The sequence below is a fragment of the Myotis brandtii genome, unplaced genomic scaffold (assembly GCF_000412655.1).
Source record: "Myotis brandtii unplaced genomic scaffold, ASM41265v1 scaffold174, whole genome shotgun sequence".
Lineage (NCBI taxonomy): Eukaryota > Metazoa > Chordata > Mammalia > Chiroptera > Vespertilionidae > Myotis > Myotis brandtii.
In genome coordinates this window covers 1,015,554-1,029,704 of record NW_005356437.1, presented here as the reverse complement: position 1 = coordinate 1,029,704, position 14,151 = coordinate 1,015,554, and the positions used below count along the sequence as shown (strand labels likewise).

Below are 14,151 nucleotides of genomic sequence, written 5' to 3'. Positions count from 1 at the left end.
GTTTCTCTCTCATCGATGTTTCTCTCTATCCCTCTCCCTTCCTCTCTGTAAAAAAATCAATAAAATATATTTAAAAAAAATAAAAATAAATAAATATAAAAGAAAGGAGGAAGTAAAATTATACAAAAATGTATATGTTGCTACTGAATGCCAAATTTAGTTCTATGCTTTTTGACAGTAAAGATTAAAAGGCAAAAAAGTAAAATATCTAATATTTCCATCAAGACTTTCCCCCAGGACATTATGAAATTGATTATATGTAAATAAAGCCTTCTACCATCTGTTGGTTGTGTTTATTTGAAAACCAGGGGTATTAAAGTGGCAAAGTACTGTAGTTATAGGGATATTTGTTAAGTTTAACATAAACACATGAGTCTAAAACCTAAAGCCAGAATTGTGCCATGAATTATAGGCTCAAGATAAAGAAGACATAGAGACCCTGCCCTCTAAGACCTCAACATTAGTAGCAGATTAAAAAAGTGAAAGTAATGAAGTTTTGTCAATGACTATCTATGCTGAACCTATTTCTAGTGTCTCTTTTTATCTTTACTACCACCTTTATGAGGTGTTTTCTTCTATTTTACAGATAAGGATATTGAAACTTAGTAACGTAAACTAATCTAAGTTCATACAATGATGAATAAGAGCCATGGCTGAGACTTGAAACCAGGTCCAAGGCCTATGCTCTTTCACACCATGACCACATAAACACACAATATGGTATAAAAACAAACAAGAAAATAAAGTAAACTGGAGGAATGACCGAAATGCTAGATTATGGAAGCACATATTCTCTCTGGCAACCAGAAAGTTTCAATGAGAAAGTAACACTTGAAATAGGCATTATAAGGAGAAGGATGATGGTAGAAGTGGTAACAGAGGTGACAAACATGATTGTTAAAAGTTAGTATTTATTGATGGTTTAAAATATGCCAGACACTGTTGTAAGCACTTTTCATTTGTTATCCCATTTATTCCTTACAAAAATCCTCTGAGATTGGTACTGACATTATTTCCATCTTACAAATGTGAGAAAAAGAAGCAGCTAGTTCAGTAATTTGTCTGAAGTCATATAATTAGGATAAGAAAAATTTTGTCAAGTTAAAAAAGTCATTTCAGAAAGATGAGGAAAGATATTCAGGACTCGATAATACCTGGAGGATTTGAAGAATATAGGTAGCTAATCACCCAACACATTTGTTAGGGAGTTAAATTGCAGGATTTTGAATCCTGTGTTAAGGAGTTTGGGCTTTGCCTTGTAGTGAGTACAGAGTCATTGATGATTTTTTAAACATCGTAGTGATGTGCTCCCATTTGTTACAGACATAACTTACGTAACTTGGTGAATTTGGAATAGAGAAAAATGAATGTAGGTAGACCTATTTTGTTATTATGGTAGGTTTAAGGAGATCGATGAAGGTATGCCCTAGAAACAGTAATGGTTAGGAAAGGCTGTCAGAAAGCACAGAACTAAATTTGACATTCAATAACAACATATGCATTTTTGTATAACTTTACTTTCTCCTTTCTTTTATATTATCATATATGTCTTTTGCTAAGTCACTTTTCTATCCATTTTGAAAATAGGATAGCATATAACTAAAAATGTCAAGCTTAATTTTTATTACATTTCAGGCTAATATGTCACAAATAAAAAGTTATTTCAGTTAAATGATTCCTTCCTAAGAACCTAAAACAAACTAGGGAAATGTGGTCCAGTGTTTATTTATGAATACACTGCCTCTCAAGAACTGTTAGCAAAGATGTGTTTTCTTCATCCCAATGATAAATCACACAATTCTGGGGCACTCACACATACATAGTGTATGTGTGTATAAACCAATTTAAGATGATAAATACACAAACACACAATAAATCAGAAAGATCTTAGTTGGAACAACAGAAGCCAGATCAATGCTTAGACTCAATTCTAGATTCCATGAAATTTACTCATTGTTGTACTCCATGGAAGAATAATACTTTGCCTTGCTACATTTAGGAAAATTTTCAGATTGCCTAATAAAAACATTTGTCAGAATATATATAGTAAACACAACTAAATCTCACGTAATAAACTATTCATCTAAAAATGCGTTTGCATTTAAAACTAGACTTGCCCTGGCTGGTGTGGCTTAGTTGGTTGAGCGTTGTCCTGTGCAATGAAAGGTCACTGGTTCGATTCCGGTTAGGGTACATGCCTAGGTTTCAGGGTCGATCCCTGGTCAGGATGCATGTGGGAGGCAGTGACTGATGTTTCTCTCTCTCTTTCAAAATCAATAAAAACATATTAAATACATTTATAAAACTAAACTTGTAGTATTGAAGAACTTCAATACTACATACTTCAAAAGGTTGCAGCCCCAGAGGCAGTGTGGTTTCAAGTAAAATATACAAGATCTGTTATCAGAAGGTCTGTTTTGAATACCAACTTTGACGCTTACAAACTCTGCAACTCTGGATAAGTCAGTTAACATTTCCCTGAAGCTCAGTTTCTTATTTTGTAAAACGGGGACATGATATCTAGCCTACCTACTGTAAGAATCAAATGAGGCCCTGGCCAGGTAGCTCAGATGGTTAGAGTATCATCCAGATACTGTGGGGGGTTTGAACCCAGGTCAGGGCATATACAAGAAACAACCAATGAACGCATAAATAAGTGGAACAACACATTGATGTTTCTCTCTCACTCTCTCTCAAGTCAATAATAAAAGAGAATCAAATGAGATTTTAAAAATATGAATATGCTTTATAAACTTTTTACTGCTTTATAAGTATTAATACTTAATAAAAACACACCTAATAATGATACAGATAGATAAACTACATATGTGATATTTTCTATAAAGTTAGCATTTTGCTGCCTGGATGACTTAAGCTATAAACTTAATTTAACCTTAACCCTAGTTCTAAAAACTACTTATACATTGTGGAAGTTTGACAATTTAATAAGATATATTCTGATATTTATTAAAAGCCCAAAGAATAAATAAATAAAACCCTTCTAGCTTCATCAAGAGCAAAATCCCAAGTCTAAGCTTCTACTTTACTTACATTTATGTCCGTATGGTATATAAGGACACATAATGCTGGCAAAATCTGAGGAAAGAAGATAAACAATAAGTAACACTAGAGTGGATGAATATGTCTTTGTAAACATAAATGACTGATATAAAAAAGTAGTAAATACTATTTGCAGGGTAAGAAAGACAACATTAAATTTGTTTGACTCTCTATTAGTAAAATAGAAATTTGATCAATTTAATCTGAAAAACTAAAATCATATTTCAGATGTCCAATTAAAGTATACAAATACATCTGGCAGAGATTAATGCACCTGAAAGGAAAAACGTTTGCTTCAATAACCTTCTTTATGACATAAAATGTCAAGTGGAAAGAATGGAGATACAAGTATACAGTGTAGCTATTATTTTAAAAAGCTACTCTTAAAATTACCATCATCTTCTCACTTACTTGCTTAAAGTAAAAATAAGATTTTATTTAATAAGTTAGTTGAGTCAAATTAAAGTTTTTGAGTTCAGATTTAGTCAAGAAAATTATAACCAGTACAAAGTATAAAGTTTGTTAGTTGAACTCAAGCCTTACAGATCTTCTCTTTTTGTTTTTAATTTGGGAGGGGAATCACATTAAATACTTTTTCCATAACAGCAAAAGATGTCAATTATAAAGATTCATAGTCAACATTTCTCTACACAGTGAAGTGATTAAAGGTTATGTATGATTTCTAAAATTTAAAATACTCAGATCCATTTATTAACTAGATGTAAATAAAAAAGTTTTTACTTTGTTTTAATTGTAGACTTAACACTAAGTATGTCACACATTTAAGAACACAAATTTTTTCAGAAATCAGAAAAATTTTAATTTGACTTATTGCAAATTCACTCAAGAACATTTGCATATAACAAGTACACCAGTTTCATCTGTAGTAATTACTTATTTTTTTAGTGTTAAACCAACAATGCAATATAATAATAAAACTTTAAGATTTTTTCTCCTTTCTTCTTTTTCTTTTTGAATTGTTAATATTTTCTTTTAATGAAATAGTCATTAAAAATAAGAATTAGGGTGGACTGACATTCTTTCAGGTGCCATAAAATACTTTCTCTCACAGGAGTCGAAAATTAAAATTAAATGACACGCTACTTTAAAAACCTCACACCTGCAATGAAATCAGTATATACATTATTGCATTCACTGTACATGAAAATCTAAAGCATAAACATAGGGAAAATATACCATCTGGTCTTTGCAACTCTTCATTTACCTCCTGAACTGTCTCCATAGGCGGTGGGGGGTCCTTATTCCTGCAGAGATTGACAATGACCCATGTGACGTTCCGAAGGAAGGTGATGGGAATGGAGGGATTGATGAAGGACAGAAGAGGTTTGACAACTCCCAGTGATATGACATAATCTCTACATTGAGGACCATCACCTACAGAAATGAAAATTGTATTTAAAAAAAAATTACATTCAGGATGAGAAAGTCTGAAATGTATGCAATGGCTCATGTTGGGACACTGATGTTCTATGTTTCCTCACCATTAGTCAAGGGCATCAAGGGTTGCTGTTTCTCCAGACTTTGATTTGGGGGGAACACAAATTTCACCTACCAATCTTGATAGGAAATTGCATATCTGTTTCAAAGAGGTATCATATATATATATTTTAATCCTCACCTGAGGATATTTTTCCACTGATTTTTAGAGAGTGGAAGAGAGAGGGAAAAACAGAGAGAAATATTGATGTGAGAGAAACACATCAACTGGTTGCCTCCTGCACATGCCCCGACCAGGGCCCAGGCCAGGGAGGAGCCTGCAACCTTGGTATGTGCCCTTGACCAGAATCAAACCTGGGACCCTTGGGTCCACAGGCCAATGCTCTAGCCACTGAGCCAAATCGGCTAGGGACGAAGAGGTATCATTTTAAGTTAGTATTTATAAGGCAAGAAGATAGTCAACCCAAGTTAAAAATTAGAGGAAACATAGTGTGTAATGGCTATGCCAATGTAGGAAAAAAGTTAATTAAGATTCTTAATTAAAGTCTTTTGAAACCTAAATGCAACTTACCTATAATGTTTCCCAACGCCCATACTGCTTGTTCACAAACATTCTGATGTGGTGAATGAAGAAGTCTCAGAAAAAGAGGTACGGCATCTATAATTTTTTAAAAAGCTGATATTTAGACTGCAAAATGTTGAAGAGTTTATAGATTTTTAAGCCTAAATAAACTGATAAAATACACAGAACCTGGCATAATATAGTTGAATTTAAAAATTGGGGCAAGTACTTTTATTCTAAAAATAATCAATTTTAGTATTTTTCTTAGTAATATTCAAATAGCACACCTAATTAACAGTACTGTATATAAAAGTTTCTCTTATATCATTAACTAAAAGCAAAAAGCAGCAATTTTTCCTATACCGTATTAAAAATTTTATCTATAATACATTAAAAAAAGAGTTCCTACACCAAATGCATAACCTTAGTCAATGTAATCTCAATTGCTGATATGGGATTAACTACAGAACTGATTATTCCTATATCAGGCCTACTTTATATTTTAAAATAAGTTATCATTACAATTCTTACTATTTACATAACTTACATGTTAACCCAAATTCTAAAACACTGGTATTATATTCATCCACATAAAAAACTAAGCATTAAACCAGATCACTTTTTTGTAAATTTCGGTCAGTTGTGTACTACCTCTAAGATTTTTTGCTGTGTCTCTGCGTTTTTTATTTTTCACTTAACATTTAAATTAAAATTTATCACACCTTTAACAGCTTTATTGAGATCTAACTTACATACAATATAATGTATGTAAGTGTACAATTTAATGGTTTTTAGTATTTATAAAGAGTTGTGCAGCTATCACCACAATCTAATTTTAACACATTTCCATCACCTCCGAAAGAAATCCCTCACCCATAGTAGTCTTGCAGCCTACTCCCCCTGCCCCAGGCAACCATTTCATTTGCTTTCTTTCTCCATAGATTTTCCTATTCTAAACATTTCATGGATAAAATTGTATAATATATGCTTTTTTGTGTGTGTTTGGCTTCTTTAACCTAGCATGAGGTTTTTAAGGTTCATCCATGTTACAGCATGTACCCATATTTCATTCCTTTTTACTGTTGAAGAGTATTCAATTGTGTACCACATTTTGTTTACCCATTACCTAATGTATTTCCATTTGGGGGCTATTATGAGTACTGCTGCAAACACTTGTGTACAAGTCTTTGTGTGAACATGTTTCATATCTCTTGGTTCCATCTAGTAGTGGAACTGCTGGGCCATATGGTAACTCTACAATTAAACTTTTTTAAAAAAAAATCCTCACCCGAGGATATTTTTCCATTGATCTTTAGAGAGAGTGGAAGAGAGGGAAAGACAAAGAGAAACACATCGATTGGTTGCCTCCTTCACGAGCCCTGACCAGGGCCCGGGCTGGGGAGGAGCCTGCAACTGAGGTACGTGCCCTTGACTGGTATCAAACCCAGGACCCTTCGGTCCGCAGGCCGACAATGCTCTATCCACTGAGCCAAACCAGCTAGGGCCAATTAATCTTTTGAGAGAAAGGTTACAACAAATAGAAGGTAACCAAAAAGTTAAAAATGAAAACAAAACATTGTTATTAAATTCCTACTAGTCTATATTGAAAGACCTAGTTTAAAATCTGTCCCCTTTCTGTTACAGTTAAAAATCTAACTGGAAACTATCTCCTAGACATTATCAAAATATCTAAAAAGAAAACTAAATGAGAACAGTATTCGCACTACAACAATATAACTTATTACCATATCATACTAGTAGACTACTTTACATCATCTTGAGTAAACCTAAAGTCAGGCTAGTGTCCCACATTTTAACAGTACTTGGTGACGTATTTTTTTTTCCCCCAAAAAGCTTTCGTCAGTTTGGTCAACACATTAATAACAGCTATCCTATCTTGAGGTAGGTATACTTTAAAAAATATATATGTTACAAGCTAAAAAGCATTAGCTACTTAAGCACCTTGGAGGTATCAGAAACAGAAATTTTAAAACCTGTTATTAGAAGATGGTCTCAAAAAAAAAAAAAGAAGATGGTCTCTACCCAAAAAGATAAAACTTTATTCACATTTTAGTAACCACAATTAAAATTATTTAATAATAGATTAATGATACCTATGGGAAAGAGGTCAATCATAAAAAATAGTTTATAAAATTCACCAGTTTAAAAATGTTACAAAATAAAATTACAATAAAACTCTACTTTCTTGTCTTTATTAAAAATAAATAAATAAAAAGTCCAATAAGTAAGGAAGCTAATTTACTTACTAGACTGTACAACAGCTTGAGTCTGTGCAGAAGTTCCTGATGCTATATTAGTTAATGCCCAAGCAGCTTCAAACTGTAATGAAGGACTGTAAAAAAACAACAATAAATATGTTTAGACACAAAACTCCAACTTAAATTTATGACCTGCAGATCTATATGGTTATCCTTTACCTTGTCCTTGAATTTCACCTTGCTATATATCCAACTACCTCTTGGATATTTCCACCTGAATGTGTCATTGGCTCCCAAAGTGAGTCATTATAAACATACTTTTTTTATATCCATTGGTAGTTGCAACATTTAGCCAGTCATTATTTTTTCCCTTGACTCCTTCCTCACCCACAAACATCAAATCACTCAGTCCTTTCAATTTTATCTCCTAAATATCTTTCTCTTCTTTTTCACCTCCTAAATATTTCTTATATTTATAGCATTATTCCTAATATCACTGTGCTACTTGAGGCTCTAATCATCTCACTTGAATCACTGCCAAAGCCTCTAGACTGGTCTAGACTCTATGTGACTCCCTACCATCTGCTTTACATACTGGAGATATTATAAGGCTACACAACTTTGTAAAAGGAAGAGATCATTGTAATTTGAGATAATAATGGAAGACCTCACAAAGAAAGTGAAAACAACTAGTCTTTCAAAGATGGATAAAAAAAGATACTATGGAAATGCAATTAAAAGTATCATGGGTGGATGACCACGATGTATATAGATGACTAGGAAAAGATCAAGAAAGCTGAAGCCAAGAAAGTAGTCAAAAATATAATAGGGGATGAAATTGAGAGGGTAGGTTATCTAAAAGAAAGAGAGAGAAAGAGAGAGAGAGAGAGAGAGTTGTTGCTGGAGTGAAGGTGAGAGGGAAGACTCAAATCCCAAGCTTCAGAATGTATTGGAATTTATTCTATAGACATACTAAATATAGAGTGCTGGTAAAAAGGAAATTTTAAAAAATGTTGGAGGTCATGGTATGCAGAATGAATTTTAAAAGTTTAAAGGCTAATGTAGGAGAAACCTGTTAAAAGGGACTCTATATTAAGTTAGGATAAATAGCTGAAAGAATATAAATTCCTTTAAGCATAATACCAAGTTGGGAGGAGGTGGTAGTGAGCAAAAATGAAGGAGAGCCAAAGGATAGGGATGCAGAAAAACATATTATGGATATTTAAGAAAGAGAGTGAAGCTGTTAGCATCAAAAGGTTGACGAGATTCAAGAAGGAAAAAGTTAAAGGAGAATAAATGTCAGAGATATAGCAAGCACTGAGGTTAAAGAGATGGAACAGATTTGCCCTAGCTGGATTGGCTCAGTGGATAGAGCGTCGGCCTGCGGACTGAAGGGTCCCTGGTTCCATTCTGGTAAAGGGCACATGCCTGGGTTGTGGGCTTGATCCCCAGTAGGGGGCATGCAGGAGGCAGCCAATTAATGGTTCTCATCATTGGTGTTTCTATCTCTCCCACTCCCTTCCTTTCTGAAATCAATAAAAAAAATTTAAAAAAAGAGAGAGATAGAAACAGATGAGAAAATGGAGTATCAGGTCAAGAACTACATAATGAATTTTAGCAAAAGGCAGGGAATAACAGGGTATCAGAGGCAGAGGAGAAGTAAAAGAACAATAAGATCAAAGAAGAGATAGTATATGCTGCCCCAGAATGGAAGGAGAAAAGGTTATAAAGCTAGATTCGGCGGTGGTTTGGCAAATTACTGAAAATGAGGGCCTTAAATGAGAAAAAGAAAAAGACGTAAAAAAATCAAAATTATAAAGCCAGGCAAAATCTCCTAAGACATCACTTGAAAAAAAGAGAGAGAACATATAGAAAAAATAAATGAGTGCAAGAAGTAAACAATGAATGAACATTTATTATAAGCTTGATATTGTTAGTGTTTTGTACATATCATGTCCATTCCTCACAACCACTTAATTTGTATTTTAAAAAATTCAACAAATTTTAATTTTCGAAATGTTCCCAAAAGAATTATTTCCAAAAGAATTATCAGAAGCATCCTCCAGTAACAAAACATAGTTGGATAATTCATTTACTCCCCTCAATGAACTAGCTGTGTGTGCTGTGAGGTAGCTAAGATCTTCTGTGGAGATGGTACTCTCAATGTATAAGCATTCCTTCTTCACATGAAAAGTGTGAATAACAAGAAAGGACAGAGTTATCTTTTTTCTTTTTTTTAAGTAACTCACATTTTATTATTTCACCAACCATTGGTGTTTTCATAGTATTTTAAATGCCTAATTTCAGTTTAACAACATTACCAATACTTTTTAGAAGATAATCCTATCTTCCAAGTAGCAGATATTAACGACTTCCAACCAATCTTTAGGAATAGTCTACAGTTCTGAACCATGCTTAAGAAAAATATTTCCAGCCCTAGCTGGCTTGGCTCAGTGTATAGAGCGTCAGCCAGTGAACTGAAGGGTCCCAGGTTCAATTCTGGCCAAGGGCACATGCCTGGGTTGTGGGCTCGATCCCTGGTAGGGGGCATGCAGGAGGCAGCCGATCAGTGATTCTCATCACTGATGTTTCTATCTCTCTCTCTTTCTCCCTTCCTTTCTGAAATTAATAAAGAAATATATTTAAAAAAACACACATTTCCAGCAGCCTGTGTGGGATTTATTCCTATTCCACCATTAGTAATAATTGCACTTGTTGCTGCAGAAACTTTAAAATTTTCTGCTGCAAACTTTAAGACTGCTGTGTACTTTCAGGAACATTGAGTACTTTGTACGGCAGCCCTGGGTTCAACATCAGTATGATTTTAAAGGAAACCTTCAACAAGGTGGAATTGATCTGCAGAGAGAACCCAAGTCAACTCTGCCCAGTAGCCCCACTTCTCTGTGGTACTGGAGACTGTGCCTGTCATCTAATTTTTATAGATGAGAGTATAAAAATAGATGAGGGTATACAAGCCATTTGGGTTTTGGTCAATAGCAAACCCTGGATTTAAACCAGGGTACAAAGTCTATGGTCTTTTATATTACAAAACAATTTCCAATGACAAATCCATAAAGTCAGAAAGAAACCACTGAAAAATTTCTATTTTTGCTTTGGGAAGTAGTTACACAGGACTGTATACAAATTTTTACCATTCTCTTCTATATAAAAGCTATGTTTCACAGACACACCCACACAATGAGTCTAAACCAAAAACTGTAAAGGGAGAAATAAAAGAGAAGCTGATCAAAAGAGGACCCTAAAGGCAGAGGTAGAACAGAATGTTTTTTAAACAGCTGAAGCAAAACTTAATTTTTACTTAAATAAATCTTTAACAAGAAAACATACATGATATTATTAAAATAAAGTGTTAAGGGCTTTTAGAAGGGTGGCTGTGGCACACAATAGAAAATCCTTAGTAGCAACATTTAAATACCATTATTTTTACTTATTCAACTGAATATTTCTTAGACAACATTTAGCAAAATATTAGAAATTTTAGTCTAAATGCTCTAAAATGCAAAATCAGCGTTTGTTCTAAAGTTTTTGGAGTGCAAACTTACATTCTTCCCAGTTAATTCAAATTGATGTTTAAAATAGAGCATACCAGGGTATCTCTAAACACTAACAAAAGTGGGGGCAGTACCCCCAAAATACCAAGTGATGTTTTTTCCTTTCTACTAGTATTCTGTAAAAGTATGAACAGCCCTTTTATTTTCAATTTACACAAATAAAACCATGATGTTGGACAACAAATCATGGTTGAAGTTCTGTTAAAGACTTCGCAGAGGATCAGTGGATCAGCTGAAATATTCACAACAAAGAGCTACTCAGTTCTGGAAACCATTCATGTTGACTCAGTCATAAGATTAATCTATATATAGACTCATAAGCAAAGAGTGATTCAAACACTATTTGGGTTGTTTTAAAATATTACTTAAAAAATTAAAAATGAACACTCAAAATATTTGAAATAAGTTAGAAAAGACAATAAATAGAAGCTAAAATTTTCCTAGAAAATAAAGAGAAGCACTTTAGGTCTGTTGAATATAATCACACAATAGTTACATACAAATGCATAACAAATAAAAAGTATAATAAATGCAAAACCAAACTGAACCCATTGGTTAAATAACAATCTTAAATTTTTAGTTAACTGAAAAAAGTGGACAGGGAATCAAATCCATACTTACTTATCATCCCTTTCTAGACATTTGACAAGAATTGGTAAAATCCCGGATTTTATTAAGTCATCAATTGGTGGGTTTCTGTCACTGGATAATAGTTTTCTAGAAAAAGAAATATAAGAAGTTGTTATCATTTTCAAACTATGAACAGAAATAATAATGTACTCCTTCTAGACTATTAAATAAGACACCCTACATGTGACATAACTTCTCTGACGGGACAAATTAGTATTTACCTTGCAGCTTGGACAGCACTCAGCTGGACCACTGGGTTATCACTGGTGGCATTCTGCAACACCAAATGTAAATTTCAGAAATAAAAAAAAAATCAATTTCAAAATATTTCAAAATGAGAATATTAAATTAATAACATACCTGCAATATAGCTTCTAGTGTTACATTTTGCTTAAAAAGAAAAAAAGATAGTTCAGCAAAGAGTTTGTTAGCAAAATCACATTTATAAAATAATTTACTAAAGTTAATATACCTTAATTATCTTTGTACAATTGATCTTAGATTAAAAATGAAGTTTTCTGGTCATTACAAAAATTATTTTAAAAAATAGTTTATAAGAACAAGGTAACTTACTGCTTTAAAATCAGCATCAACATCTGAATCTTCTAAACTTTCTTCTTGGGGAACATTCCTTTTTTTCAGTAAGTGTTCATCTCTTTTGTTCTGAAAGGCAACCAGTAAATAGTTAAGAAGCCATAAGGATACTGTTAATAAAAACTCCATTAAAATTATTTAAACTTTATCATACAATTGTGAAACAAACTGGGTCTCTACATAAGAGTAACATGAATTAAGTGTGCCTATGCAAATCAACAACAAGGATTAACAGATTACAGTCCAGATTTCTCTCTCTCTCTCTCTCTCTCTCTCTCTCTCTCTCTCTCTCTCTCACACACACACACACACACACACACAGAGACAGACACAAACTATTTATTAAGCACCAACTGTTTTGACCAATACTATGCTTCCCAATCTTTAGTGAATATTTAAGTTTGGGGATGCATTATTATTATGTCTTTTTCCCCCATTGACCTCTTCCCAGCCACTCCCACCCCTCAGCACATGCCCTCACCCCCCTACTGTCTGTGTCCATGGGTTATGCTTATATGCATGCATACAAGTCCTTTGGTTGCTCTCTTACCTCCCCCCCTCCCCTGCCTTCCCTCTGAGATTGGATGGTCTATTCGATGCTTCTATGTTTCTGGCTCCATTTTTGTTTATCAGTTTATGTTGTTCATTATATTTCACAAATGAGTGAGATCATGTGACATTAATCTTTCTCTGACTGACTTATTTTGCTTAGCATAATGCTCTCCAGGACCATCTATGCTGTTGGAAATGCTAGGAGTTCCTTCCTTTTTACATCAGCGTAGTATTCCATTGTGTAGATGTACCACTGTTTTTTAATCCACTCATCTGCTGATGGGCACTTAGGCTGTCTCTAAATCTTATCTATTGTAAATTGTGCTGCTATGAACATAGGGATGCATATACTCTTTCTAATTGGTGTTTCTGATTTCTTGGGATATATTCCTAGAAATGGGATTACTGGTCAAATGGAAGTTTCATTTTTAATTTTTTGAGGAAACTCCATACTGTTTTCCACAGTGGCTGCACCAGTCTGCATTCCTACCAGCAGTGCATGAGGGTTCCTTTTTCTCCACAACCTCGCCAGCACTTGTCGTTTGTCAATTTGTTGATGACAGCCATTCTGACAGGTGTGAGATGGTACCTCATTGTTATTTTTATTTGCATCTCTCGGATGATTAGTGACTTTGAGCATGTTTTCATATGTCTCTGGGCTTTCTGTATGTCCTCTTTCAAAAAGTGTCTACAAGGTCCTTTGCCCATTTTTTGATTGGATTGTTTATTTTCCTTTTGTTAAGATGTATGAGTTTCTTATAAATTTTGGAGATTAAACCCTTATCGGATATAACATTGGCAAATATGTTCTCCCATGCAGTGGGCTTTCTTGTTGTTTTGTTGATGGCTTCTTTTGCTGTGCAGAAGCTTTTTATTTTGATGTAGTCCCGTTTGTTTATTTTCTCCTTAGTTTCTATTGTCCTAGGAGCTGTATTGGTAAAGATATTGCTACGACATGTGTCTGATATTTTGCTGCCTATAGATTCTTCTAAGATTTTTATCTTACGTTTACAAAAAAATATTTTTGTCTTAAGTTTAAGTTCTTTATCCATTTTGAGCTTATTCTTGTGTATGGTGTAAGTTGGTGGTCTAGTTTCATTTTTTTGCATGTATCTGTCCAATTTTTTCAACACTATTTATTGAAGAGACTGTCTTTACTCCGTTGTATGCTCTTGCCTCCTCTGTCAAATATTAATTGAGCATAATGGCTTGGGTCTATTTCTGGGTACTCTGTTTTGTTCCATTGGTCTAAATGTCTGTTCTTATGCCAGTACCAGGCAGTTTTGAGAACTGTGGCTTTGTAATATAGCTTGATATTTGGTATTGTGATCCCTCCAACTTTGTTCTTCTTTCTCAGGATTGCTGCGGCTATTCGTTTTTTTGTTTTTTTAATACCATATAAATTTTTGTAGAGTTTGTTCTAGGTCTGTGAAATATGCTGTTGGTATTTTAATGGGGATAGCATTGGATCTATAGATTGCTTTGGGTAGTATGGACATTTTAA

At 33.8% G+C, this 14,151-nt stretch overlaps 1 protein-coding gene across 4 annotated transcripts in view; it reads right to left on the bottom strand.

The window, feature by feature from the left end:
• KPNA3 (karyopherin alpha 3 (importin alpha 4)) overlaps positions 1-14,151 on the bottom strand; it is a 105,775-nt gene that overhangs the window by 14,191 nt on the left and 77,433 nt on the right. For all 4 annotated transcript variants that reach the window (XM_005863197.2, XM_014537192.1, XM_014537191.1 and 1 more), the window contains 8 exons: positions 12,075-12,164; positions 11,862-11,891; positions 11,723-11,775; positions 11,493-11,588; positions 7,348-7,433; positions 5,090-5,176; positions 4,286-4,455; positions 3,052-3,096 (listed from right to left, as the gene is read on the bottom strand). In XM_005863197.2, the coding sequence (XP_005863259.1) occupies positions 3,052-3,096; positions 4,286-4,455; positions 5,090-5,176; positions 7,348-7,433; positions 11,493-11,588; positions 11,723-11,775; positions 11,862-11,891; positions 12,075-12,164 (657 nt within the window). The remainder of the gene's footprint in view (positions 1-3,051; positions 3,097-4,285; positions 4,456-5,089; positions 5,177-7,347; positions 7,434-11,492; positions 11,589-11,722; positions 11,776-11,861; positions 11,892-12,074; positions 12,165-14,151) is intronic.